Genomic DNA, 26,947 nt, shown 5'->3' with positions numbered 1-26,947 from the left:
AGCATAAGCATGAAGAAAGTGTCACGTTTAGAGCTCCTGGTTTTAACACGTGCGCTCAATCAATCATCGCTGTCTGGGTGAACTCTTCGCTATGACTTGTGGGAAATGAAGTCTTCCAGCTGTCCATAGAACGAAAATAAACAGAAGTGAAACTACAATCCCAACAATTCCCTGATGCACAGCTGAGCGTAGCAGCGTGAATAGCCTCTAACCGGCCGGTGTGGTGCTGACTGAGTGTGATACAGAGTTACATGGCTGAAATTTAGCTTTTTTTTGTTTGTTTGTTTTGGTTTTACTTCAGCGTTTCTAATGAGGTTTGGGGTTAAAGTGAGTCATAATATCCTCTGGTTGTCAGTTGCTTTAAACAATCCGTATGTTTGTAGGGATATACTGTAGGTTGTGAAGCATGTGTGTGGCAGTGTGCTGTCTCAGCAGAACTGGTTTCATTTAAATTAGTGTTAGTGTAGCAAATAACAGATAATGTTATATAATCACTTTAATGGGTGTCTTAAAATTGTATATATTTTTTTTAAAACCTATGCAGTTCTTTATTAAGTCTAATTTAATTAAAATTCTTACATTAAGCACTTATTCTCATCCTATGCACCTTTATGCCTCATTAGTGCTTTGTCATGTCTTTGGTAGGTATTATTGGTGTGGTGTTTGTGCTGGAATGATCTCTCCACTCTCTTCATTAGGCTCAAGTAACTACATGACCAAAATTTCTTCTATTTCTTCAGGATGATGCGAAGATCAAGAATCAGCGTTAAACCTAACTTCAGGCCTGGAAATCGGACTGGTACAGAAGGTGAGCAGGCCTCCCAGAGGGTGAGCGTAGCAGGTGACACCTTGCTAGCAGTTGATGCTGAAGAAAGGGCAAAGCCAGCACCATCTCACCAGCAAAACGTAACACTTAAAGAGCCTCCTGAAGATGTGGGTTTAAAAGAGACACCTGAAATGCCTTCACAGTTGAACCAGTATGTATCTGTATCATGATAAAAAATATCTAAGTATGCATGCTGACTCACTGGTTATAGGGTGTTACGTGAGATTTTTCTATGCTCCCTCTTTAATGTAGACACGATGGTGCACCCTCTAGTGGAGCTGCCACTTCAACTCCAGCTCCACATAGAAGAATGAGGATCTCAGCTACTCCAAAACTTCTTGGGCCCAAATTTAGTTCCACACCTCGATCTCGACCTTCTGCCAGGATGCCTAGCTCTGCCCCATCATCTCTGCCCAATAAAGAGCATGTTCAGACCTATGATTTGGTTCCTGAAGCTCAGGATTCAGTTTCACTACTCTCTAGTGAGCTGTCTGAATCAGGGACACCTGGTAAATCCAAATCTGCTACAGAACTGCCTACACAGTCTTGTACAATGACACAGTTGTCATCTCTGTGCATTCCTTCCACTTATGGTCTTCAAAAGACTCCACTCCATGGAAAAAAATCAGTGGGGGATTCTCCACCATCTCCACAGCCTGGTCAAGTTCCACAGCAACCACCACAAGAACCAGAATCCCCTGAATGTCCATCTACATCAGATCTGTTTTCAGGTTCGACCAAGCTTTCCTATTCAGATAAGGCAGGTTCTTCTGAGCTGACTAAAAAATCCTCAGACAAAGACCAAATATTAAGGGCTCTTAAATTGAAGGAACTGATGAAGATTGAACGGAGAAAAGATATTAAGGTAAACTGAACCTAAGAAACCTTTTTTAACTGTCTTTATGTACTATTCTTTACTTAGAAATTCCTCTCAGGTACCTGTGTGTAACATTTACCAAGTTAAACTTAATTTGTATTCATTAGAAGGAGAAGAGAAAGGTCGGTTACAAGAAGTACAAAGTTTTGGATCGCAGTAAGATGACCATGAGGGACCTTATTTATTACTTACCCAATACCAGTCCTATGAGGTAGGCATATGTTTAGTGGTTGTTGTTGGTTTTTTTTTTTTTTTAGAAGTAAAATCTCTGTATTCCTGCTGTGCTTCACCTCATGCTTTTAATCATTTTCATAAGTCCTCTGTGGTCCACCATCAATCTAACAGGTCTTCTGTAGTTCATGAGGAGAACCCAGCTGAGAACAATATTCCACCTTCACCCAAGTAAGTTATAGTCAAAACTGGGAAGTAAGATCAATATGAAAAACAGTGTATCACAGAATGCTTATATTTAAGATGCACTAGAACAAGTGTATGAGTCTATAAACTCCAGTGGGAACTACAGCTTTTTTAAAACAGACATTCTGTAGGATCGTTTATTTATTTATTTATTTATTATTATTTAATCATATAAAATAAGTATTGTAAACAAAAATACAAATTTTTACCTGGTGTGTTTGGAGCAGCCCCAAGTCGATCCTAAGATCGCATGTGGCATTTTTCCCTAAGTTTTAGAAACTACAGTTCTAAACTAGTACATTCATTAAAACTATTCAGGGAACAAATAAAAACAGCAGATGATGATGAAGAAGAAGAAGAAGACGACGACGAGTTCGAAAATGAAGATATGCTAGTGCCAAAGGTCAGAGTGGCGGAGGACGGCTCAATCATACTGGATGAAGAAAGGTATTGTTACTCCAGCTACAGTCACAGCCTCATTCATATTTTTATTCTTTTTTACAAACGTACAATATTTAAAATCACGTCAACCGATTTTCTGTTTCAGTTTGACAGTACGAGTACAAAGGACCTCAGACACCAAAGTGGTGGAGAATTCTGCTGCACTGTTTGAGCGAGGCTCGACTACAACTTACACCAGCTTCAGAGCAGTAAACCATGTAAAGAGCTGGTCAGTCAGAGGTAGCACAGCTCAAAGACCCTTTGCCCCTTTCGTGGTTGAAACCTTCACGATACAATTTTGTGCTGCTGATTTATAAAATTGTTGATTTTTTTGCTTTTTAAAAACTGAGTATGTGTTTCAGAGACAGACTTGTTCTTCTTGGCCATGAGCATGGTGGGGACAGATTTCTCTCTGATTGGCCAGCTGTTAACCAACCGTAGCCGTGCAGCAATTAAGGTATTTGCTAATTTGCTGTCTTTTTATTTTTTTCTCCCCAAATTCTTTTTTTTTTATGATTGAATTGGTAGCAATATAGTGCATTTTGTTTCTAATCACTTTATTTAATGACATTTTTCATAGAGTAAATTTAAGAAGGAGGAGAGAGTCAACTCATGGAGAGTAGACAAAGCTTTGAGTGAGTGTTCGACATACCCCCCACCCCCCCCCACACACACACACACAAATATAACATATTTTATACAGTATAATAACAGTATAAGACCTGTACTTTTGTGATTTGGAGTTGCATTTGGTAATTAATATAAATGTTGATTGCATATGCTATTTTTTTCCCTTTAAGGAAACAAGCGACCCTTTGACAAAGAGTTCTTCAGCTATTTGCTGGAGAAGGTTTTGGCAAAAGATAAAGACAAAAGAAAAGCTATAAAACTCGTACTGCCAAAAACCAAGAAAACAAGAAGATCCAAAGGTAACACTTCATATTATAAAGTACAGAGCAGTGTGAGCTTATAAAGCAGCAGAGCCCAATAAACTCCAGTTGTATTTCTTTAGGCAATTAAACTCAAGATTTTTTTTTAAAATAGAAGGTCTATTTATTTCACAGGAAAAACATCAAAAGAAATTTGTGTTGATGATGATGATGTCTTCCACTCGGATGATCTTGAAGACTTGGAGGATGATGGGGCTGTCACTGTAGAAAAAGAAAGTCAAGAGGTGTCTAATGTAAAAGAAGCAGATGTGACTGTCCTTTCTAAAAAGATGCGCAAACGCAGGAGAGACAAAGACAACTCCACTGAGGAAGAAGTCAAAAGAAAAAGACAAAGAAAATGTAGCAAGAAAACGAGAGGTATGAATATAAAAAATAATCCAGTAAAACTGCACAGCCAACTCTATAATCATTGGCACCTGTGTGTTTATTTATTTATTTTGTGTCATTTTAGAGCTACACTCCAAGGATGATACTGAAGGTGAACAGAACCTCAATGTCGAGGGTGAAGTTATAAATGCAAATGAGGTGGATGAACTTGAAAGAAGTACCTCGGCTTCGAAACGAAGGCACAAACGCTCAAAGGGCAATGAAAACGAAAAGCCAGTTAAAGAGATAAAGCACAAAAGAAACAAGAAATCACTCAAAGGTATGTTACAGTCAGCTTTTCATAAACATACTTGTCTTGCATGCTTGGTATGATGAGGGCTCAATGTTTTGGTTTTGAAGACGATGGCTTTATGACTACTTTATGATGAAACTGACTGTTGACTTGTTGATTTTTCTTGACTGTGATCATGAAGAGTCTTTTAGTCAACATGAAGAAAGCAGCGTTGACAATGAGGAGGATTCTGCTATTCCGCAGAATAGAAAGCGAGTCAAAAACAGTGATTTGGATGGGAATGAGCCGGTCATGGGGAAAAAGACCACAAAAAGAAAAAAGGCACTGAAAAGTAAGCCATTTCCACTTTACTCAGGGACTCCTTAATCCTACGCATTGCTTTGTTTGAGTTTCCAGTTTACAGTGTTTTCTTTTGGTACAGTAGAAGAGGAAGGAACTGCAGAAGGAGGACATGCTTCAGCAGGTTTACAGGAGGCTGAACAGTAATAAATATTTCTGTCCTAAATTATCTAATCCATGCTTGTAGATGTTCGACATTAAGAATAAAACAGGATTTTTTTTTTTTATATATTTTCCAATTGGCTAGGTTAAATGCTACAGTTACAGCTGAAGTAGCAGATAATGTTTCAGTCAAAGGTACCAGGCGAAGTAAGAAGCCTTTGCCTAAACTGGCTAGAACACAAAGCAAGGAAACGAATGAACCACAAGCTTCTGCTGAAGTTCAAAAGGAGAATCGAAATGAGAAGATCCATGAATCCATTCTGACGGTATGAACTTAGTGGTGATTTGGGTGGTCTAATGAAAGCAATTTTTTTCTTTTCTACATTTTTTATTACTTTGAACAATAAATCACTGCCACTTCTGGCTTTCAGCTTGGTGTTATTTTTATTTTTGTAGGCAGCAGGCAGTCCTTTACAGGATGAGAGGCTCCAGATGCAAGCGGTGGTGGTGTTGGAAAAGACTCCTCCAAGGCATATAACTCATTTCAAATACTGTGTACACCCAGGTATTTAGTCATTTTTCCACCATTTATTGATTTGACTGCCCCGTATTACAGGCATCAATATTTGCTCAGCCCTTCAAAAGACAAGGGCGCAAATAATGAACTGGAGCCTTCAATGAGATCTCCATCTAGCAGTGAGAGCTCTTCTACTCCGCAGACAAGAATGGGAAGAGCACGAAAAGTAAAGCGTGATCTGTCTACTATTCGGAAGGCGGGTAAAAGAAAAGAAACAATGGCTCGGGTTGAGCCTGAGCCAGAGAACCCAATGGTTCTGTTAGAGTCTATCGCTCGGGAATCCGAAGATGAAAATGATGACTACTCCTTGAATGAGGTGAAGCGGATTACCCTAGAATTTTCATTCCTAATACACCTTTCAATCTCAGTGAAAATGACTGACATCAGCTTGTTTTTTTTCCCAGAACCTGATGGACATGTCATGCCTAAGTGATCTAGATAGTAAGTCTACCACAATAACGCACATATTTTTCTCGTTATTTGTGTCCCACTCCTAAAAATAACAATTCTTTCCCACAAAAAAAGGTCAGATGTTTCAAAGAAAGCCAATGGTTGTGTTATCCCGTGAAGAGGTGGATAAGATCCTTCATGCTTCAGAACAAAGTGCTGAGGAGGATCCATCTGTGAGCCCTCTGGATTTATCATTGAACACAGAGCTCTCTTTTCCACTTCAATGCAGCAAGATTTTGGAAGATAATGAGGAAGCTGTGGTGGATTGCATGTTTGAGGAACATGAGGAAAGAACAAATGAGAGCATTTCCAGTGAGGCAAGAAACTGTGAAGAACTGGAGCCTGCATTGGTGAGCAAAAAAATCCTAAATGTTAGTAGTTACTGGCTTTAATGATAATTGCAATAACCTTTGCTTGTTATTCATAATACATTGCTTATATTTTTGTTTTGTTAAAGGTGCAGCCTGATATCTCAAACCTCAGGGACATTTCTACCTCCGTAAAACCAGAGGGTAAGATATTTAAACCGTGTGATTTGTGTTCACAAGTTGATTAGCTATATCTCAGAGAGTATTTATAAGTTTTAAAATTTCTATTTAGTGTGCAGTCAACCAGAAGTAGGCCTAAGCAACATAACAACCTCATGCCCAATAGAGGAGGCTGAACCTCAGGTCCACCCAATGGCTCACAAAGGTATAATAACTCTTAGTATGATTTTAGACTTATTCAGAATTTGGCATCAAGTCCTTTTGATAAAATAATGAACAATTTTCACAGATGTGACCACCGTAGCTGCAGTGCTTGACCTTCCTCCACCTCTGGTTGTTCTGGATAATGTAGATGCTCTCTGCATGAAAACAGATGAAGCTGTAGCTACTACAGTTGACACTTCAGTGGTGGTTTTAGATGTCAAAGAGAAATCTGAGAAAGCTATGCTGCCATCCTCACTCAAAGAGCCTAGACTAGCTTCCCCTGAAATCACAGCACAATCAAAGCTGACCTCATTAGGAAGAGGGTTGGGATCTCAGCGGCATTTGCAGGCAGATACAGAAGTGAAAGGGGAATTTCAGATGTCTCTGAAGGGGTCTTCTGAAACTTTAGAGACAATAAAGGACTCCTCAGCAAGTAAAGAGGATACACAGGAATCTGCCATGGCAAGATCAAAGATAAAAGCAAGAACACAGAGTTGTGCGGTTGCACTAGAGGTCAAGGAGGACTCCCAGGAAGAGGTGTCTGTTCAATCCAGGTTTGTAATCACCATAAAATGTAGTAAATGGCAATGTAGGAATTTTGAAAATTGTCTTTTCATGATGCCTTTGTTTTAACTATCAGTGCATCCATTTCTTCTGAACATGGCATCAAACCAACAAGGAGGAGCAAATTTCTGAAGCCTAAGCCTAACCTGAGTCAGAAATCAAGAGCCACAGTTCTCCAAAACCAGAGACAACACCAGAAATCACCTAGTACTTTCAATTCCAAGAGCAGTGAGCCTAGTAAGATTCATGGTAAGAAGAATCGCCATTGATTTTAAATAACGTATTGTGAATAACCGTCGTCTTTTCTTCATATTTTAGCAGACTTCACTGAGAAGGTACTTTATAGTCCTGCTAATGACCAGCATCATTCATTAGAAAACTTTGCCTATCCTGCATTCTGTTCCATCATCTGTGTCCTTTTTGTTTGTCCATGTGTTTAACAAAACTAAACTGACCTAGCAGATCATGATCATTAAAGTAATCAATTAAAACCCAGAGAGAACCTTTGTCTGAGATAATGGTACTCTTGTGTTCCCTACAAAAAGCACATACTGTATGTTGAGAAATTCAAGAACCAGTGACTGGCTAGTAAGAAAATCCTCTATACCTTACTCTGTACCTATCCTATGAATATCCTCTGTACCTTCTCAGCTCCAATCCAAACAGTTGATGGGATGTGAAAAATGGTTTGACTGACGTATGTTACATTTGTTAAACCTGTACCCCTTTTGCTCATATTTCCAGATCTCAGTGATGCAGTACCAGATCAGGAGAACAACACTACAGTAAATCTGAGTCTGACCAGTGCTGATGAGCCTCAAGAGGCTTCAGAATGTAGTAAAAGTGATGCTGACATGTATGCACCCAATCCACAGTACACAGTAGAAACTAATCTGAGACAAATAAAATGTCAGAATTTATGCCTTTAAACCAAGAGAAGACCATTTTCTCTCTCTACAGGATCCCACCTTCTACTTCACCTCAGCCGTCACAGACCAGAGAACACCCCAGCGTGGGGCAGATGATTGTTCCTTCTGAGGTAAGTAAGACCCTGTGGCATCAATGTTAAATGAAGTGCATTTGTTTACTCGATACCATGAGAACTGATTTCCAATTATATATTTACAGAATGTATGCGTTCCAGCAGAAATTGTCCACTTAAGTGAAGGTGAGCTTCTGTATGAAATGTAAATTGAGTCAGTAAAAAGAGGGACCATTTCTTCTCTTCAACTGTCGCTTTGTTTATGCAGAGAGTCACAACGATGAGGAGCCCACGTTTATCTTGACCCTGTACGAGATTCCGGTCACTGAGACCTACCTGCCTTCAGCCATTAATGACTCTGAGATGACTTCTGATCTTCCCACACCTAAAACCCAAGCATTTTTAGGGTTTTCTGACCAGGCACAAAGTTTACCATCTACATCGGAATCGTCCAGGTTAGTCTCATCAGGCTTGTTTTATTTAGTGTTTCCAAAAATTATATGAATACTGTTGTTGTTGTTGTTGTTGTTGTTATTATTATAATTATTATTATTATTATGTACACATATTTTTGCTCCTTAACCTTACAGAATAGATCCTCTGCAGGCACAAAATAATTTAGACATCCTCACTAAGGGTTTGACAGACAATGGCAAGGAGCAAGTCTCAGCAAATGCATCTCGTATCATTTCACAACACATGAAGGAAGAAGACAGTGTTGTTTCTGCAAATCAGGAAATTTATACTCCAACAATTCACCCCCATTCAGAGTGCAAAAAGAGAACAGAATTTGCTCTGTTTGATTTGACACGCAGCAATCACTCTTCAGGGTTTAAAATGATTTGAAATGATAAGAGGCCAGAAAACTTGAGTGAGAGTTTGACAGTGTTATAGTTTTTATATTTGAAATTATTTTATCATTAACTTTTGTGTATTGCAGCATCACAACATTACCTCAAGACTCCACGGACACTGGAGCTCATATGCAGATGGCTGATGACTTTCTCCCTGCCTCAGAGGATAAAAGAGACAAAGACAGAATTGTTGCTGTAGAAAACAGGCTTCAAAGCAAGGAAGCAACTTTAGCTAGTGTCACTGAACATTTTACGCAAACTATGAAAGAAGAAATATCTCCTTATGAATCTATATTACTAGACACAAAGGATGAGGAGTGTGATGCTTGCGGAAATCTGGAAACAGGTATTCCAATCAAAGATCCCAATTCAGAGTGCAAAATAGGTTCTGAATTTGCCCCACTTGATTTGACATCCAGGACGCAAAACACATCCTCTGGATTTAACATCTCAACATGGTAAGAGGCCACAAAACTTAAAGCTTGTCACAATGATATGAGTTTGAGATCATCATTACATCTGTCATTAATTTTTCACTAACGTTTAGCATCACAGCATTACATGAAGACTCATTACATGACAACACTGAGCAGTGTGAGAGGGTTTCTCATGTGCTGCTGGGTGATGTCTTTGTGCCTGTCTCGGAGGAGACGGGAATCGATACAAGCAAGGGTGGGGAAATGGCTGTAGAATGTAAGCCTGAGAGCAATGAAGCCTCTACAGTTGGTGTCACTGAGGATTTGGCACAAAATGACGAGGAGCAAATCTCTAAAAACTTGACCTCTCATGAACCCATATTCATGGAAACAAAGAACGAGGAGAGTGCTGCTGGTGTAGACGTGGAAACTGGTAATCCACATCTCGACCCCCATACAGAGGGCAAAAATGACTCGGAAATTGCCCCAATTGATGATTTGGCATCCAGTACTAATAGCATACCTTCCGGATTGAACATCTTAAAAGGGTAAGGAAAATTTCCCTTTCAGAAAATTTCAGTCTTGTCAAAGTGATAGTATGAGTTTGGGATTATCATTAAAAGTATCATTAACTTTTTTATTTCTTTTAGCATTACATCACATCAAGACTTTGAAGACAGTGAGCGAGTTCCACATGTTCTGCTGGCTGACGTATTTGTCCCTGCCTCAGAGAAGACTGGAGACGATTCAAGCAAGGACTGGACAATGTCTGCAGAATGCAAGGAAGACTCTCGACAAGACCTTCGTAATGAAGAGCTAACTAAGGTACATTTTGAAGTAATTTGTGTTAGTATCTGTTTGTGATTAAAACAAGTTCATTTAGAGGATTTAAACAAATGTTTTCCTACAGGTAGGAAATTCGCCAGGAGGGTCCGACCCACCGTTATGTTTTGACTCCACAGAAGAGGCAAAGGACACACCTCCTTTGTCAGAGAAGACAACAGCACCTGCTAGAAGGAGAGCGAGACAAAGTACATGAGTGTGCATTTCATACTTGTTGTCAATGGTTTTAAATGTTCTGGTATTTGTCATTTTTGTGTATAATTGTCTCTGATTTCTGATTAAGAAGTTAAGCCACAACCTAAACTGGTGAAAAGGGCATGTTCTAAATTTGCCTTCTCAAAAACTGATGAAGTTGCAAAGGAGCTGAGACAGCCAAACTCTACACGTGCCGTCTTGCCAGCCTCTCATGTAAACAAAGTTTATATGTTGGATTATAAATTAATTTGAATTTTTTTCTTGGTTATCCATTATATTACAGATTACAGCTAATTTATTTTTTTTTTACAGGAAGAAAACCTGCCAGGTAATTCAAATACTTCTACTGAGGAGTCAGGAAAGAGCAGTTCTTCTATCGGAAGAAACAAAACCTCTGCTAGTAGATGTAAGGGAATACTACTCATCATTGATTACTGTAAAATCTGACTGGATCATTGATGTCACCTTTGCTTATTGTTATTGCATTACTCTCTCCTAAAGTTAAGGGGGTAAAGCACAAATCCATTGCAGACGAATCTCCAAATATTTCTAAGGGTGACTTGGAACCTACAGAGAAAAATCCCAGTGCTCTTCACCTATCCAAAGAACCTAAGCTTGTGAAGGAAAACATCAAAAACATAATGGAAGAATATACAATTAAAGATGACACTGATTCATTTGCAGAGGAAAAAGAACAGTCATCCAGTGAAGGAGCAAAAGTACAGCCATGCTGCGAGGACATGCATTTTAATCTGATGAAGAGTTCAGGGTAAGAAAGCATTATAAATATCAAGTTTTCTGAAGCTGAAAGCTTTATTTAGTTAAAAGATGAAACATTATGCAATGAGTAATGAAGCCTTAACTATTGTTGTTGCTTAGTTCTGCCTCTTCGACTGTGGACTCTGAGGAAACTGAGGCAGAATCTCAAGGTGTTTCTCACATGGTGTTGGATGATGTCTTTGTTCTTGTCTCAGACGAGACGGATGCTAACTTAAGCAATGACTGGAGAGTACGTATAGAAGGCACAAAGGAAGCTGGCACTCACTTTCAAAAGGTTGGGTATTTCTGTTGCTGTTTTACAACCTTAAATCGTTCTGATTGATTAAATGCAAAGTAAGTTAAAGAAATTCAAATATCTTGAGCAGGAATTAAAAACTAAAAATGAGTCCCAAACATCGATCGAAGAGTCGACACAGAGTCCGTCAACGTTAGAGGAAACTAAAACACCTGTCAGAAAGAGAGGTACAAAACAATATATTGTATAAAGAAAAAAAAATATTCTGAGCATCCCTCTTTATTTTAATTTAAGTAATTTCTATCTAATCTTCTCCAGCAGACAAGCAGGGGGTGAAGAGAAAGTGCACTAAACATGACTCAACAAAAACAAGTCTGAGTCAGCAAACATCTTCCCAAGCCAGAACACCATCAGCACAGGTACCTAGTGTACCTCAGAATGACAACCCGCTACTACTAGAGGAAAAGTTACAGAGAAAGCATAATATCATGCCATGCACCATTAGACTGTCAAGGTAAAAAAAAATAAAATAAAAAAATCCAGTTCATTTATTGTTTACTGCAACTTACTGACTAATTTGTTTATGTTGTAGTCTTGACACTGTAGCCCAAAGTCTCAATGCTCCCCAGCTTGGAGATATGACGAGAAGTGATACGTCAATAGGGATAAGTTCACCAACATGCCATGCAAGTGGAACGACTGTATCAGAGGAGTCAAGCACACCAGAATTTGATGATAAATCCCCTTCAAGAAGGAAAGGTAGAAAAAGAGATTTTTACTGATTGTGCTGCTTTGATGTTATTTCATGATGGGTGTCATTATTTTTATTTTCTGACAAGGCAAACCCTTCTAATCTTAAAAACAATTCTCTCAATAAATAAACTCTCATTTACAAAACAGGCAAAAAAAAGGAATCCTCAACAGATACAAAACACAGTCATTTAAAACCAGTTCAAACTGTTTCACAAACTCGGCAGCTAACCATAACTGATTGGGTGAAGAAAAAGTCTGCAAAAAAACAGGAAGAAAAACAACCCATGGAGTCTTCCCACATGCAGTCAGGCCTAAAAGCCAATGAAGAACACCAATTCTTGGTTGAAAAGACATGGTAAGAGAATTTTAGTCTTATTCATTATGGAAGAATTACAATTGTTTGTGAAGGTATGATGAAACATTGAATGTTAATCTGACTTTCATGTTTAAGTTCAAAATCACAACAAAAAGATTTGGAGAAACCTGAGGGTTCTGACTTGGTGCCTACCTTGGAAGAGACTGAAGATGTGAACAGAGTCTCTACAGAGATACAGGATGTAATAGCATATTGATTTTTAATACAAAAAAAAAAGTTATTCCTAAGGTTAAACAAATTGTATGATGATGATTCTACCAATGTTGCTGTAGGTGAAAAGGTTATCAGAAATGGTCAAGGAATTAACCAAAGACCCAACTGTGTCACAGGTGAAGAACTCGCCTGTTAGACGGAGAGGTAAGACAATCTAACACCATCCTGATTGTAGCTCTGCACTCATGGTTTAGTGTATTAATTATTAGAATTGTGTAAAATTACTGTCACACTGACTCAGTGACTCCTCTTGTTTCTAAAAAGCCAAACTACAGGTGAAACCTATACTTTCAAAAAATTCATGTATCAAAAGTGAAGGTAATACTTCAACCTCTGATCAGCCACAACCAACCTGCTTCACCTCACCGACTCGGCAGCATGCACGAGCAGCCAGGAAGAAGGAGGAGTACGACAACAAAAAAAAGCAATCTGTAGAAGAGGTTACCAATACATCCAGCATGGAAACAAACTCAATGGTCAAAGAAAGCTTTTTGGTAACAAGTGGTCCCCATTCTCCAAAATCAAATGACATTTGGCCGAGGGTGGTTCTGCCACGCGTAAAATTATGGACCACAGAAGAAGGCGTTTACTCAACCTCATCCACATGTACATCCTCTCTAGCCAGTCTTTCACAAAGTGCATCTCCACCAGTGACTCCTCCACAGGTAAAGATAAGGGTTGCAGTTTGTAGCAGGTTTCCATACTTGGTTGTGTGGTCAACTTGGTTGACTTGGATTATATATACAATTTCACATTTTATATTAGCATGAGGTCAGACAGATTGTCAACAGCTTTCACATGCTATTCACACCCATCTTGTGTATTATTCCCTTTTTTTTTTGTTTTGTTTCTCCTTAAATAGCTAAAGAAATCCCCTACACAAAGCAGCTCTCCCACAGCCAGTGAGAATCTCGATGATGACCCATCCAGAGTTTCCCAGTTCTTCCTTTGTGATATCTTCACTGAAGTAGAGGAGTCAGAATGAGCGATGTACAACTATAACAACAAACAAACCAGAGATTCTTGTGGATCTTGCCCTTGCTACTTCCGCTAAAGGAGAATAACCAAAGCATACTTTTAAAATTAGGCTTGTTTATCTTAATACTCATGTGCTATGCTCCCATTAACAGTGTTTTGAGATGTTCTACTGACTGTATTTTTTTCTGTTGTATTTAAGCGATTGTAGCCGATTTTTACTTCAGGGCAATTTGCCAAATGGTAAAAATATAAGAGATATATTTTTAGTACTTGAATATTTTCCCTTACAGTGCGAGTGCTTAGTAACAAATTATAACCTACCGACAGCATAATGCACTAGGCAGTATAATTTATGATAACATAAATACATATATAATATCTTTTCTTGAAGTAGAATATTTATTGCCATATTTATTATTTATGATTAAGCATGTGGATGTCTGGGGATGATTTTTTTTTGTTTGTTTTTAGAACACAAATAAAAAAATATTAACATGCTTGCTTATTATATTTTACAAAGAATGTCTGTTTAATATGGAAGGCAGTATGACAGAGTGGGGTGATATGACATGAAATGAAGTAGAGGTTATGAAAGTTGTCAATATCTAAAGAAGGCTGAAAGGAAAATGTCACTTTTGGTGTTCAAACTGCCATGAAAAGATCTGGAGATCACATCTAAAGCAAAATCAGATCTGGGCCCCTTTTGCATACAGGCAGACAAATCAAAACATCCAAGTTTAATCAGGAAATAATATTTTTGTAACTTATAACTGCATATCTGTATGAAACAAGCATGATGTGGCTGCCTGTAACATGAGATGAAATTCAACAGCATTTAAACGAGAGGTGTGTCAGAATATTTTTAGGAAGTATTTCCACTGTCATGATGTTCAGAAAATCATTTCATCATATCAGTGAGCTTGGGTTTCATTCAAAGTCTGTTTTTTCCCTCTCATCCAACTCTGAAAGTAACCACCTCAGGCTGCTGCTGTTACAGAAAGTTAGTCAAAACCTTCTGATCAGAATCAGCTAAGTTATGCTATGCTATGCTATGCTAAGCTAAGCTAGGGGCGGCTTTAGATCGTACCTGTCAGTCAAGGGCCTCGCGATGTAGGCGGTTACTCTTAAAACGGTTCTCATTGGGTGGAGTGCGGGGCGGGGCTTTAACGCGGTCACCGGGATGAATAGCTGGAATGCTGTAACGCTAATATGCTAAAGCAGTAGTTTTTGCGTTCTACATTCATGGTGAAAATATGATACTACAGACTTTCAGACCGGCTGTCGCCTTTCTTCGTAGCAGAAGCGCCATATCAAGACTTTATCATGCAGAGAAAGTCGCGACAGTGGGCTCCCAGCCGGACATACAGTCTCCTGTGTATCAGGTAGGCCAAGCAAGAAGCCTCGGGCTGGCGTTATCGACTGTACCCGACAACAGTGGACCTTAGTCGGGTGACTGCAACGTCCTTGGCCATTAGCTCTGATTGTGGCTGGATGTCAAGTGGCTCTGAGAGCACTAGTGCAACCTTTAGTGCACTAGCAAATACAGAATATACCTCTAGATTCTTCATAAGTATAGAGGTTTAAATAAAAAAGGAGTTCATTTCTTATTTAGCTAGTTTTCTTTCTACGTTCTTCATGATAACATGAATGAAAAGCCAAACCAAATATAATGGAATTACAAATAATGTATCATAGAACGAATCAAGCAACGCAGTGAATTAAACTCATAGCAAAAATAATGAAATGAATCAATTTTATTAGCTAACTTTCAATTGTAAATGGATTCTAAATATCAGAATATTTAAACATGCTGTTATTTTTAAACAACCTCTTTCACAATAGGAAAACTATGAACGTATGCAAGCACTGGTCAAAGAGCTGAAAGACAGAGCAGAAAAGATAAAGCTTGGTAAGCAAATGTCTCATTCCTATAATGAATATATTTATTTCTATGAGCTGTTGACACCGTGACCTTAGAAGAGCTGTAAAGAGTGTTTACACAATATTTTATTTCTACAGGTGGGGGAGAGAGAGCTAGGAAACTGCACACATCCAGAGGAAAGCTTCTGCCTCGGGAGCGAATTGACAGGCTGCTGGACCCGGGGTATAATATAAAGATGTTAATGTGTTTACATTTCATTTCACTATTTTTTGTTTGTTTTGACGCCTGTTTTGTTTTGCTTGTGCAGCTCTCCGTTTCTGGAGTTGTCCCAGTTTGCTGCTTATGAATTGTACGGTAAAGAGGAGGTGCCTGCCGGAGGAATCATCACTGGCATTGGCAGGGTGTCCGGGTGAGAATTCATAACCTGCGTCATAAACGTTTCCCTTCATTAATGTTTTACAAATATTTCATCCTGTAGAGAATAGGAATACGAGAGAAATTCATATAGCTATTTTGAATTTGTTTTTTTTTTTGTTTTTTTTTGCAGGGTGGAGTGTGTCATAGTTGCAAATGATGCCACTGTCAAAGGAGGCACCTATTATCCAGTTACCGTGAAGAAGCACCTTCGTGCTCAGGAGATTGCACAGCAGAACCACCTGCCATGTATATACCTAGGTGGGTTGGAAACTCATTCATGCTTTCATTTCTATTTAATTTTCAGCTACTAGTTTATTCTAGTCAGGATCTGCCGTCTAATCCGGAACACTAAGTACTACTGAAAATTGCAAACTAAAAATTAGTGTCAGCTTTTGTTCGAAGAAATTGTACACGGATTCAGGGAATGCAAATTTGAACCAGTGTATTCGGTATTTGGTCAAAGTGACATCAGATACATTAACGGAGCTTTATTATTATGAAGTTTGAATCTTGAGCGGTCTATGGAGCCTTAAATTAGGAACATATAAAACACTCATTTCTTTCCCTCTCTGTATGCTTTGGTTGTGTTGTGGAAGTTTGGATAGTCTTTTAGAGACTTTAATAGTCACTCTTATTTCCAGTGGACTCTGGAGGGGCCAACTTACCCCGACAAGCTGATGTGTTTCCTGATAGAGATCACTTTGGACGCATCTTTTACAACCAGGCACGCTTGTCTTCAGAGGGCATTGCACAGGTAAGGATCTGATGGAACAACTGGACAGGCACGATTATTTATTTATTTATTGTAGTAGTTATGACATCTGAATTGATTATATTCTTTATGCATGAACAGTTGTCTTGTCTTTTTGGTGTTCAACTCATTCATAACTACCTTGCTGTTGTAACGGTTTACTAGAATGGGGTGTCCACTCTTATCCAGAAAGGGCCACCCACACTAGTCTTTGTGAATAAGATTGGACACCTCTGCTCAAGAGACTGTTTTTTGTCGAAATCCCAGAAGATCAGCAATTATAGCAACACTCACTGTTGACTGACAGCAACACTCATGCCAGAGTCAAAATCACTGTCACCACATTCTGCCCTGATGGGTGATGTAAACATTACCCAAATCTTGCACGATTTTATGTGGTGCACTGCTGCCACATGATTGGCTTATTTAGACAGTTGCATTAATGAGTATGTGTACAGCTGTTCCTACTGAAGTGCTTGGTGAGTGTATATGTGTTTGCATTGATAAATGAACAAAGCATCTGACCACATGCTTCTGTTGCAGATAGCCGTAGTGATGGGCTCTTGTACAGCAGGGGGCGCATATGTCCCCGCCATGGCGGACGAAAGTATTATTGTGCGCAAACAAGGGACCATTTTTCTTGGGGGACCTCCACTGGTATGTTCAATTTGACAAAAAAATTGACTATAATAGACTTCTATTATGTAGGTTGGATTATGGCCTGTCTTTTGTTTTGGATTCAGTTAATACTTATGGTTGTAGATTTAAATAATCCTGGTTGTGTGTATTATTGTACTGTAGGTTAAAGCTGCTACAGGTGAGGAAGTCTCTGCTGAAGACCTTGGAGGTGCTGACCTTCACTGCAGGTTGACTTTATACTATTTATTGAAAATATAATGTATTTCTCCTTTCTTTCTCTATTTAATTATTTGTTATTTAATGTAAATTTCTGCAATTAATCCCCTCTTCTTTCAGGCGGTCCGGTGTAACTGATCACTACGCTTTAGATGATAATCATGCTCTTCACCTGGCCCGGAAAGCAGTGCGCAACCTGAACTACCAGAAGAAACTCGACGTAAGCGTGCAACAAAAGTATAGAGCTTGTTGTTTTATTTTATTGGAAATGTATTTGAAATGGATCTCAGTCACCAGTTACATCTTTATTCCATGTTTTTAGGTTACTGTGGAACCTCCTGAGGCACCGTTGTTCCCTGCTGATGAGCTTTATGGCATTGTGGGAGACAACCTGAAACGAAACTTCGACATCAGAGAGGTTCCTTTTGTTTATAGTTTTTTTTTTTTTAAACACAGCACAATCTGGTTATGTTTTATTCCATGAGGAACTGTAAATACTAGACAGCTTTGATCATGATGATTAAGGTGCCATTTTGTCCAACTTATCTAGCCAGCTAAATTAATTTAGGTCATTGGGGACATCAGTTAAATTCCTTTCACATTAGCTCAAACGATTTCATGTGATTTTTGTCCTTTTTGGTAACAACTGTAGACTACAACATTAAACAGACCACATTAGTCTTATACACAAAGTGGCAGTGGGGCAGCGTTCGTCTAATTTATTGTTCTTGTTAAAAAGGCTCACAGTCCGTGTTCATCTGTTATTTTCTGTAGTTAAACCAAAAATCTAAGAATTCAATTTAACAAGCCTGTTTTCTGATTTTATTGTTCAGGACATTTTAGAAAACGCTTGATTTACTTAATTACATTAATGCAGACATTTGACAGCTGTATTTAATTACAGGTGATCGCTCGTGTAGTCGATGCCAGTAAATTTGATGAATTCAAAGCCTTCTACGGAGACACACTGGTCACAGGTGCATAAGCTGCATATCTCATGTGCTATGAATAAAGCTGTATATTTCAGCACTTTATAAATATCGTTCTCATTGATGGTGCTGGTGTTTGTGTCTAGGCTTCGCACGGATATTCGGTTATCCGGTCGGGATCATTGGCAATAACGGAGTGCTGTTCTCCGAATCGGCGAAGAAAGTGAGTTGCTGATTTCTGATAAATTTGCATCTGCTCGCTTCGCTTGTCACTTATTTAAAACGTGTATATGACATTTTTTCCTCGTCCTAAACAGTAACTAATCTGAATTCACAGACTAGGAAAATGTAAACGTCTCTGAAATGTCACATTCTAAAACATTTCTTTAAAAAGTCTGAGTCCAATACATAAGGGGCAGTTTGTACTGCGCCATGAAATGTAAGAGCCTTTTAGCTTCTAGTGTCTATACACGTACCAAGCAACACTGATTTATCAGTAGAAGAGGTTTGTTTATTTAATCAATTAATTCATAGGGTCTGGATTTTTTTTGTAAAACTGTCCCAAACAATTTATTATACAGAATTAAACTGTTTTATCTCTTAAAAAAAAAGTTGTAGATGACAGCAGGAGAGATCGATATAAAGGTGGATGCTGTCAAATATTTTGTGTAAGGGTTTTTTCACTGGATTTTTGAATGTAATATTTTTAGTTGTTTCTATTTTGTTTTACAGGCAACTCATTTTATTGAGCTTTGCTGTCAAAGGAACATTCCCCTGATATTCCTTCAGAATATCACAGGCAAGTCTGGACTACCGAACACAGCTACACTTTCCAGTCATGTATATTCTCGAGCAATAATTCTATACTGCATAAGCACCTTTTTAACTTTGTCCCACCACTGATCTCATACACACTAATATAAAGCCCAGCTGTCTATGTTCTTTTTTTTTTTTGCAGGTTTTATGGTCGGGAGAGAGTACGAGGCAGGCGGCATTGCTAAAGACGGTGCTAAGATGGTGACCGCAGTGGCCTGCGCTAATGTGCCCAAGATCACTGTCCTCATTGGAGGATCCTATGGAGCTGGAAACTATGGCATGTGTGGAAGAGCATACAGGTGCTTCATTCTACTTGCTTGTATAATAATTGATGTTAGGACTAAAGTCTCATTCGCAGGAGCATTAGAGCGATTCAGTGGCATCGTTTTTAATTGGATGAATGACTTGCCACATAATCTGTATGTGTTATAAAATCTAAATCCTAACAAAATGTATAATCTATAATGATATATAATGAGACATTTATGTAACGTTTTGGAAGAAGATTCAAGTGGAAAAGTAACAGGCAAAGTTTTAAGTTTTTCAATATTTGAAGGTCTGTTCATTGTCAGTAAAAAAAAAAAAAACAACTAAACTTGCACTAATTATAAGAGCTATGAGAGAAGCTAGTAAGAGAATTAATTCTAGAAACCTAAATGTAATGTAAATGGTGACACAAACAATGGTAGTGTTTCTGCCATGGTATAAGACACCATTCAGTAGTTGACCATTTTCCTATGACAGCATGCTCTGCTCATTCATTCATTCATTCATCTTCTACCGCTTATCCGAACTACCTCGGGTCACGGGGAGCCTGTGCCTATCTCAGGCGTCATCGGGCATCAAGGCAGGATGCACCCTGGAAGGAGTGCCAACCCATCGCAGGGCACACACAATCATTCACTCACGCACTCACACACTACGGACAATTTTCCAGAGATGCCAATCAACCTACCATGCATGTCTTTGGACCGGGGGAGGAAACCGGAGTACCCGGAGGAAACCCCCGAGGCACGGGGAGAACATGCAAACTCCACACACACAAGGCGGAGGCGGGATACTCTGCTCATATTTTAATCTTTTCTCATTTCATCCGTCTTCTGTAGTCCCAGATTCATGTACATGTGGCCGAACTCACGCATCTCAGTGATGGGAGGAGAGCAAGCAGCAAATGTTCTGGCCACCATTACTAAAGATCAGAAAGCCAGAGAAGGGAAAGAGGTAAGGATAAGCTTCTCTCTGATTCTATCTCCAAGATTAACTTTGAAAATAAACTTTGGGACGTTTTTTAGCGTTCTACTTCGGTAGACTCATTATAATGTGTAGCACTTCACAGTAGACTATAATCGCCCTCAATTTTGTTGTCTTTTCTTGTATTCGGTTATATTTTGAAAGCATTCTGTGGATTTGTAATGGCAGTTTAAAGTTCATATTTGTCACCTGTTCCTCTAGTTCACAGCAGAACAGGAGGCTGCTATGAAGGAACCCATTATTAAACGATTTGAGGAGGAAGGGAGTCCGTATTACTCCAGTGCCAGGTAACACATCACATACAGAAAACTATTGATGTCACATAGTTTCAAATAACTAGTTAGAACCACTACTGTAATTATAAAAATATTCTGTCACTATACACTTATCTACTCAGCACATATCATCTGCAGTGTTTGGATACATTTTTATATAGAAATGCATCTTCACATCTTAATGTTAATCTTGCATTATATCATGTTGTAAGATTCAAAATGTTTCTTTTCCGGTGTTCCTAATTTCCTACATTCAGACTTTGGGATGATGGAATCATCGATCCTGCTGACACGCGCCTCGTCTTAGGACTCAGTCTAAGTGCCGCTCTCAACGCCTCCACACAGAAGACTCGCTTTGGTGTCTTCAGGATGTGAAGTTTCACAGTTACATGCCATGGTTTGGTGAATGTGAAGAGAGAACACTCTTCTTGTTTGTCACTGTGACTGTTTTTTCTTTTTCCTCCTGATATGAACAGTAAAAAAGGTTGCAACCCTCAGCTGAGTATTCTCTAGCTTTATTTCTTTAGATTTTGACATTTTTCTAAAAATAATTATGCAAATTGTATAGTAAGCTAATTATAATGTATAAAATATGGCATTATTGAGCTGCTTTTTATTGTCAAGTATCATTAAATGTGTGGGGTTTTTTGGGGTACAATAATCCTAGTGTAAGACTAATAAAGAGATTCTACTTATTGAATTCTACAGTGCTAAAAATGTTGGGATTATCGTTAAGCGAGTCTTAAGTCATAGTCTGATTTTCTCACATTTGACATGTTGATTTAATGCACAAATCTAGAGAGATTGTTTTTATTTAGACAAGTGATTGCTGTACATAATATAAAATACTTTACAAGTCCTGAGTGAAATTTATTCTTATGCCTGTATCCCCACTTTGTGCACTGAGACAAAATGATCATATCCAGACAGGATGAGAAACCTCAGATGTGTCACATTCGAGCCATCCAGCTGCAGAAAACACATCGATATGATATATAGTCATATATTATAATATAATCCGTTTTAAATAGGCATTAGACAGCAGCAATGGAAACAAACAAACAAAAAAAAAACTCACTGATATTTCATTTGTTTGTAGACTTCCCTCTGTTTGTTCAAGCTCTAAAAGAGAAAGTGTGTCTCAGTCAGTATTTTATGAAACACTTTAAAACTGAAATGACTTATCCTGTGAAATGAGTGATACATTTCATATTTTATTGGAAACTGACTGTTACTGCTTCAATGTTTTGATTAGTATTTTTTGTGTCTGTACTGATTTTCTGCCTCACTGGTCTAGGTTTCAAATAAATGTAGAAATAACATCATGTACCTACCTTTCTCTGTCATGACCTCAAATTTCTCAGCTTCTGCTTGTGTGCTTTTTTCTATCCTTAAACGTTTTACTGCAACGAGAAGTAAAGACTTTATGCAGTGTTCAGTAAACTCATCATTCTGCCTTTATTTCTACACCTACCGTTAAAACTGTGTACGGATATCACTGATATTTTCATGTTATCTGGGAAACGGATAATGAACTCTTGTGGAAACATCCCGGTCGACATCCAGAACGTCTCTGTATTTCTACAATAATAGAGATGTTTAGATTCCCAAAATCATTCTGAACGTCTCTGTTTGCTAAGAGACAAATTGCTAACTTTATCTCACCCATCAATCATGTTTTCTGGTAGATGATTCTCATCGCTGGACGCTGCTAACACAACCTGAGCACCGAATGAGCTTAAAGCGGTGTTTAACATGATTAATCTGTGATCGTTAATCAGACTGAACGGCTTATAAACACAGACGACAGAGCGTTGCCAAGCATCCAGTCAAGCTAAGATCGTCGCATGTCGTTGACGTCATTAACATCCGTCACGTCACGGCGCACGCTGCTGCAGTCGGGAAGTGTTTTTGAGCGTGTTTAGCTTGCTGTTGGGTCCGTATGCGTATTTTTCATGGCGAATGGAACAGGTGAAGTTGTGTTCTGTCGCGGGACTGGTCAGGTAATGGGTGATTAAATGTATCTACTCGAGTTTAATGGAGTTAGCTGTATTTGATTTAGCTTGGTGGCTAATTTTGCTAACTGTTCGCTACATGAGTTTACTAGTTAGTGAAAACATCCTAGTGAATTACTACAACGTGCTATATGTTTATAAGATAATTCGTTATATATGTTTGTGTGCGTGTGTATATGTTTGTGCGTGCGTGCGTATGTGCGTGCGTGCGTATGTGCGTGCGTGCGTGCGTATGTGCGTGCGTGCGTGCGTGCGTATGTATGTATGTATGTATGTATGTATGTATGTATGTATGTATGTATGTGCTGTAAAATACAAGAACCAGAAACCGGGCAGGAAAAATCACCACTGACCCTTCGCCCCCTGGACACAACCTCTTTCAGCTCCTCCCTTCTGGCAGGCAATACAGAACTTTGTTTACTAAAACTGCCAGACACAGGAACAGTTTCTTTGCCCAGGCCCCTTATCACCCTGGTCAACAACTCCCCTTAATTATATTCACTGCTTCATATCTATAAGTACTGCATTATCAGGACTGTCAGTCATCACATCATTCGCATATGTTACACACACTGCTGCTGTATATTGCACAAAAGCATATTATTGCACAATACTGTTATTTGCACTACCATGCACTTCTCACACTTTATGTACATATCTGATCTGTCATATGTTCTGTATTTATATTTAATTTGCATTGTCTTGTATAGTCTGTATTGTATTATCTTGTATAGTATAGTGTTATTTATGTCTGTACTTTTGAGAGTCACAAACAGCTGGAACCAAATTCCTTGTGCGTGTCAACACACTTGGCCAATTAACCTGATTCTGATGTGTGTGTCTGTGTTTATTCATATGTCTTTTAACTACCAGGATTAACCTAACAAGTAGTGAACTGTCACTATGTAACAGCCTGTAATATATAGACTATAGTTGTTGTCTTTTCTGCACAGAGTGACGATTCGGACATTTGGGACGACACAGCATTGATTAAAGCTTATGATAAAGCCGTGGCATCATTTAAGGTATTCTCACTGTAGGCAATTTAACGTCCATATAGAGACATACGCTGAGGAATTTTCGAATGAGGACTTTAGTTTTCTTCTCTTTACCATAACCAGTTTTTCTTCGGTGCCTCATTTCTTTTCTACTACAGAATGCGCTGAAAGGAGAAGACGATATGCCTCCAAATACAAAAGAGAAACCTGGAAATAAACGCAAAAACAACAAAAAGAGCAAAAGCAGAAAGAAATGTAACACGTCTCCTGACGGAGAGGTAAATCACACAGCACAGATATTTGTATCTGTACATGCTTCTTGTTTATCTTCACTGTCTGATTTTATATTGGAGTATGATAACATCACCACAGAGTGGAAAAATTGAGCACTGGGAAATAAAAAGATCACCTTTTCCTTAGGTCCTCAATATCATCTTGGCATATTAGTCTTTAATTGAAATTCTAAGGAGATGTGTGCTTTAACCACACAGTATATGTTTTATCCATGTAATATACAGATCCCGGACCTTAACACCTATATGCGGTTCTTCCACAAACTGTAGCCACAAAGCTGGAAGCACACAATTCTGTAGGATGTTTGTATGCCAAAGCATTTCCCTTTTACTTTTATTACCGAATTTGAATTTATTCACGTTTTATAGCTTTTTCCAGTGTTATTTTGTCTACAAGCTCCCTGAAAGGTCACATGGCAGGATTTACACATACTCGTGTATATACTACGTCTGCGCATGTAGTGAGATGTGGAATTGTAATTTTTTTTTTATAGTGGAATGTGGGGGATGCCTGCTATGCGTACTGGTCTCAAGACGGAAAATTGTACGCTGCTACCATTTCCTCGGTCGACCACGAGAAGGGCACCTGCATTGTATGTTACAATGACTACGGGAATGAAGAGGAACAGAATCTAAGCGACCTTCTCACAGAAGCTGTACAGTTAGACAGAGATTCGCAAAAGGTGGCAGATGTACGTGACCTGTTTATTACGTTGCTTAAGCGCAATGATTTCGTGTTCATATTCTACCACTGACTAAATTGCAGGGGAAAGTTGTGGAGTCTTCGACGGAGGAGAGTGATAGGTCTTCTACTCCACATCAAACTAATCAACAAAAAAATAAAGCTAAAGGCAAAGCTCCGGTGGTACCTCCTATGTGGGGCCCTGGCTTTCCTCCTGTTCCTCCTCCTGGCTCTCACTTTAGAATGGTGAGTAAATGAATGTGGAGGATTTGTGTGTGTACTTTAATAGTCAGACTTTTTGCTATTATGGAATTAAAGAGGGGGGATTATAAGTCCATATGTCTGAAACACAGTAAGTGCTGGTACACATGAGTGGTTCAAACATGTACTTGCAACAGAGTGATGGATATAACCATAACTAATACAGACCATGTTTAAGACCATACCATGTTCTCTCCAGTCTGACAGCAGAAGAGGAGGAGGCTCTGGACCTACTGTGCCTGGTTGGTCCCCAATGATGCCTCCAGGTCCACCGGTGAGAAACAGCACTATTGACAGACTAATCAAACAATTGATTTATTAAGGTCCACTCAAATTTTTTTATTTATTTAATTTTTTTTAACAAACATGCCCAACACTTGCGCTTACATCTGTCTTTTTTTTTTTTCAAAGATTTTTGTGCCTTTTTTTTTTTTTAGTGCAGGGAGCCAATCAGATTGAAGTCTTTTTAGAAGAGGAAGGTTGTGGCCAAAATGTGTACAACAGTTATGAGATGAAAGGCTAAACTCTTTTATTAAGAAGAACTTCATACACAAATCACTGCATTAAAAAGCCAACTATAAACGGCCAGAGTCACAGTGTGCTGGAGATGTGTTAATTATATCAAGTCTGTTACATTCTCGCATCAAATTTTGTGATGAGGTTTTTAGGAAATTAAGGGTTACAGTTGGGTTTATTTACAAAGCTAATAACTGTTCTGCATCTGTGCATGTGGTGTCAAGAGGACACGACAAATTCGGCAAGCCAAAGCTACACACATACAAAACACTCCAAAAGTCCAGCATTGCTCGGGTTAACAACGTAATTAATGCAAACTTCTTACCCCGGCACAGATGATCCCACCACCACCACCGATTAGTCCTGACTTGTTGGAGGATGATGAGGCTTTAGGCAGCATGCTGATCTCCTGGTACATGAGCGGCTACCACACAGGATACTACCTGGTGAGTTCTGCCTGCATTCACTACATATATGGCACTGAGCGAAGACATGCCATTTTGCTCAGAAGACTACTTCCTGGTTTGTTTTCTAATTGCATTGCTGGTGTCTTAAAGGGCTTAAAACAAGGTCGCAAAGAAGCTCATGCTAAAAAGTCCCACCACAAATGATGCAATAAAAAGTAATTCTGGTAAGTCTTTTAATATTTATTTTCTGTATCTTGCTTTTAGTACTGGGTGTAAATATGTGAACATGCCTGATAAAACCCTGAAAGGTTTCATAGCTCTCTTACTGATTTATATTTTTTTCTGCTTTGTGATTTTTATAATTATTGGCACCCTTGTCGACAGTAAGCATACATGAATAACAGTCACCGAGTTATAACTTGTGCTTACTTTTAAACCTTTCCAACCCAAGTTGTCATCAATAGGACTGTTTTAAAATGACTGAAACCTCTTTTTATAATTAATATATTGTGTTTTCATCCATGGAGAGAATAACCACAATGTATTTCTAACGTTTAACAAAGTTTGACAGATTTGTAGGTCTCTCAAATCAGAGCTGCACGTTTGTTTGTTAATCATTAGTGCAGTATTCGGTCTCACAACATTAATAGCTATGATTATGCAAATCAGACAAATCAAACTCGAGCAGTTTCTAAAACTGATGGAGTGAAACTTTGGAATCTTTGGTTTGCAGTAGTTACCAGTTCTCTTTAAGGGTGCCAATAATTCTGGAGTTGGTTCTGTTTAATATATCGTGCATTACCAAGTTCTACTTTCTTTACCACAGGTTAAAACTGACTTCAGACTCTGATGCTGAAGTTCTACACAAGAAGCCCATCTTCCACTTCCTGTTTTGTAATTCTTTGTACAGAATTTAATTAAATGTTATGTTCTTTTTTCACCTTGTGTCCAAGTGTGGTCATTTCATTCTGATCATTTGTGATTCGAATTTGAAATGGTTTAAATTCTCAGAATGGATAAATGAATAAATATTTGTCAAGTCATAATGTATTCTGCCAATGTCACATGTTTAACAATCTTCATATTCTGTTCTGATGTCTTGCACTGATGTCATGCGATC

General features: G+C 38.6%; 4 protein-coding genes across 5 annotated transcripts; 3 read left to right on the top strand and 1 right to left on the bottom strand.

Moving 5' to 3' along the window:
• Positions 1–226: 226 nt before the first annotated feature.
• LOC132855383 (uncharacterized) lies at positions 227–13,630 on the top strand. The gene is made up of 42 exons (XM_060884283.1): positions 227–327; positions 741–977; positions 1,079–1,691; positions 1,811–1,914; positions 2,049–2,105; positions 2,439–2,567; positions 2,668–2,801; positions 2,924–3,018; positions 3,142–3,196; positions 3,362–3,490; positions 3,626–3,868; positions 3,963–4,159; positions 4,299–4,461; positions 4,552–4,612; positions 4,717–4,897; positions 5,028–5,101; positions 5,188–5,464; positions 5,553–5,589; positions 5,674–5,948; positions 6,056–6,110; positions 6,199–6,291; positions 6,376–6,844; positions 6,931–7,103; positions 7,599–7,710; positions 7,815–7,893; positions 7,983–8,022; positions 8,105–8,291; positions 9,238–9,654; positions 9,757–9,931; positions 10,017–10,137; positions 10,233–10,357; positions 10,457–10,550; positions 10,646–10,913; positions 11,024–11,198; positions 11,290–11,386; positions 11,478–11,673; positions 11,752–11,918; positions 12,060–12,267; positions 12,364–12,469; positions 12,561–12,645; positions 12,766–13,166; positions 13,364–13,630. The coding sequence occupies exons 2-42, from the start codon at positions 742–744 to the stop codon at positions 13,484–13,486; spliced, it is 7,026 nt and encodes a 2,341-aa protein (XP_060740266.1). The 5' UTR covers positions 227–327; position 741; the 3' UTR covers positions 13,487–13,630.
• A 1,007-nt stretch (positions 13,631–14,637) lies between these two features.
• mccc2 (methylcrotonyl-CoA carboxylase subunit 2) lies at positions 14,638–21,984 on the top strand. The gene is made up of 17 exons (XM_060882929.1): positions 14,638–14,861; positions 15,322–15,388; positions 15,499–15,583; positions 15,669–15,770; positions 15,909–16,036; positions 16,420–16,532; positions 17,073–17,186; positions 17,331–17,395; positions 17,505–17,604; positions 17,707–17,802; positions 18,289–18,361; positions 18,460–18,536; positions 19,046–19,112; positions 19,272–19,428; positions 20,236–20,350; positions 20,582–20,667; positions 20,913–21,984. The coding sequence occupies exons 1-17, from the start codon at positions 14,733–14,735 to the stop codon at positions 21,028–21,030; spliced, it is 1,692 nt and encodes a 563-aa protein (XP_060738912.1). The 5' UTR covers positions 14,638–14,732; the 3' UTR covers positions 21,031–21,984.
• hspb11 (heat shock protein, alpha-crystallin-related, b11) lies at positions 21,452–22,514 on the bottom strand. Its single transcript, XM_060882932.1, has 5 exons — positions 22,321–22,514; positions 22,130–22,236; positions 21,990–22,058; positions 21,734–21,777; positions 21,452–21,624 (listed from the first exon to the last, which is right to left on the bottom strand). Exons 1-5 carry the CDS (start codon positions 22,410–22,412, stop codon positions 21,532–21,534), a joined length of 405 nt encoding a protein of 134 aa, XP_060738915.1. The 5' UTR covers positions 22,413–22,514; the 3' UTR covers positions 21,452–21,531.
• smn1 (survival of motor neuron 1, telomeric) lies at positions 22,474–26,767 on the top strand. Of its 2 annotated transcripts, none has more exons than XM_060882931.1 (9): positions 22,474–22,658; positions 23,624–23,695; positions 23,827–23,946; positions 24,456–24,644; positions 24,728–24,889; positions 25,104–25,178; positions 25,756–25,866; positions 25,978–26,051; positions 26,654–26,767. In XM_060882931.1, the coding sequence occupies exons 1-8, from the start codon at positions 22,611–22,613 to the stop codon at positions 26,029–26,031; spliced, it is 831 nt and encodes a 276-aa protein (XP_060738914.1). In that variant the 5' UTR covers positions 22,474–22,610; the 3' UTR covers positions 26,032–26,051; positions 26,654–26,767. The 2 variants fall into 2 exon arrangements, with proteins under 2 accessions (XP_060738914.1, XP_060738913.1); XM_060882930.1 differs by having other exon boundaries at positions 24,456–24,653.
• The last annotated feature ends 180 nt before the right edge of the window (positions 26,768–26,947 follow it).

This window comes from Tachysurus vachellii, chromosome 12, assembly GCF_030014155.1.
Source record: "Tachysurus vachellii isolate PV-2020 chromosome 12, HZAU_Pvac_v1, whole genome shotgun sequence".
NCBI classification, from domain to species: domain Eukaryota; kingdom Metazoa; phylum Chordata; class Actinopteri; order Siluriformes; family Bagridae; genus Tachysurus; species Tachysurus vachellii.
Note: the sequence above shows the minus strand (reverse complement) of the source record. Positions and strands in the feature narration are given on the sequence as shown.

What these genes read in the sequence shown, in the direction of transcription:
- smn1 (XM_060882930.1), top strand. Translation starts at nt 22,611, where the DNA reads ATGGCGAATGGAACAGGTGAAGTTGTGTTCTGTCGCGGGACTGGTCAG. An exon ending in TCTGTCGCGGGACTGGTCAG is followed by an intron (nt 22,659 to 23,623) that starts GTAATGGGTGAT and finishes TTTTCTGCACAG; the next exon opens with AGTGACGATTCGGACATTTG. An exon ending in AAGCCGTGGCATCATTTAAG is followed by an intron (nt 23,696 to 23,826) that starts GTATTCTCACTG and finishes TTTCTACTACAG; the next exon opens with AATGCGCTGAAAGGAGAAGA.
- hspb11 (XM_060882932.1), bottom strand. Translation starts at nt 22,412, where the DNA reads ATGTTAAACACCGCTTTAAGCTCATTCGGTGCTCAGGTTGTGTTAGCA. An exon ending in CCAGAAAACATGATTGATGG is followed by an intron (nt 22,237 to 22,320) that starts GTGAGATAAAGT and finishes CTATTATTGTAG; the next exon opens with AAATACAGAGACGTTCTGGA. An exon ending in ATCCGTACACAGTTTTAACG is followed by an intron (nt 22,059 to 22,129) that starts GTAGGTGTAGAA and finishes TTCTCGTTGCAG; the next exon opens with TAAAACGTTTAAGGATAGAA.
- mccc2 (XM_060882929.1), top strand. Translation starts at nt 14,733, where the DNA reads ATGATACTACAGACTTTCAGACCGGCTGTCGCCTTTCTTCGTAGCAGA. An exon ending in TTCTTGGGGGACCTCCACTG is followed by an intron (nt 17,187 to 17,330) that starts GTATGTTCAATT and finishes ATTGTACTGTAG; the next exon opens with GTTAAAGCTGCTACAGGTGA. An exon ending in TCTCCGAATCGGCGAAGAAA is followed by an intron (nt 18,537 to 19,045) that starts GTGAGTTGCTGA and finishes TTTGTTTTACAG; the next exon opens with GCAACTCATTTTATTGAGCT.
- LOC132855383 (XM_060884283.1), top strand. Translation starts at nt 742, where the DNA reads ATGATGCGAAGATCAAGAATCAGCGTTAAACCTAACTTCAGGCCTGGA. An exon ending in AAAGAGCTGGTCAGTCAGAG is followed by an intron (nt 2,802 to 2,923) that starts GTAGCACAGCTC and finishes TATGTGTTTCAG; the next exon opens with AGACAGACTTGTTCTTCTTG. An exon ending in AATTGTCCACTTAAGTGAAG is followed by an intron (nt 8,023 to 8,104) that starts GTGAGCTTCTGT and finishes TTGTTTATGCAG; the next exon opens with AGAGTCACAACGATGAGGAG.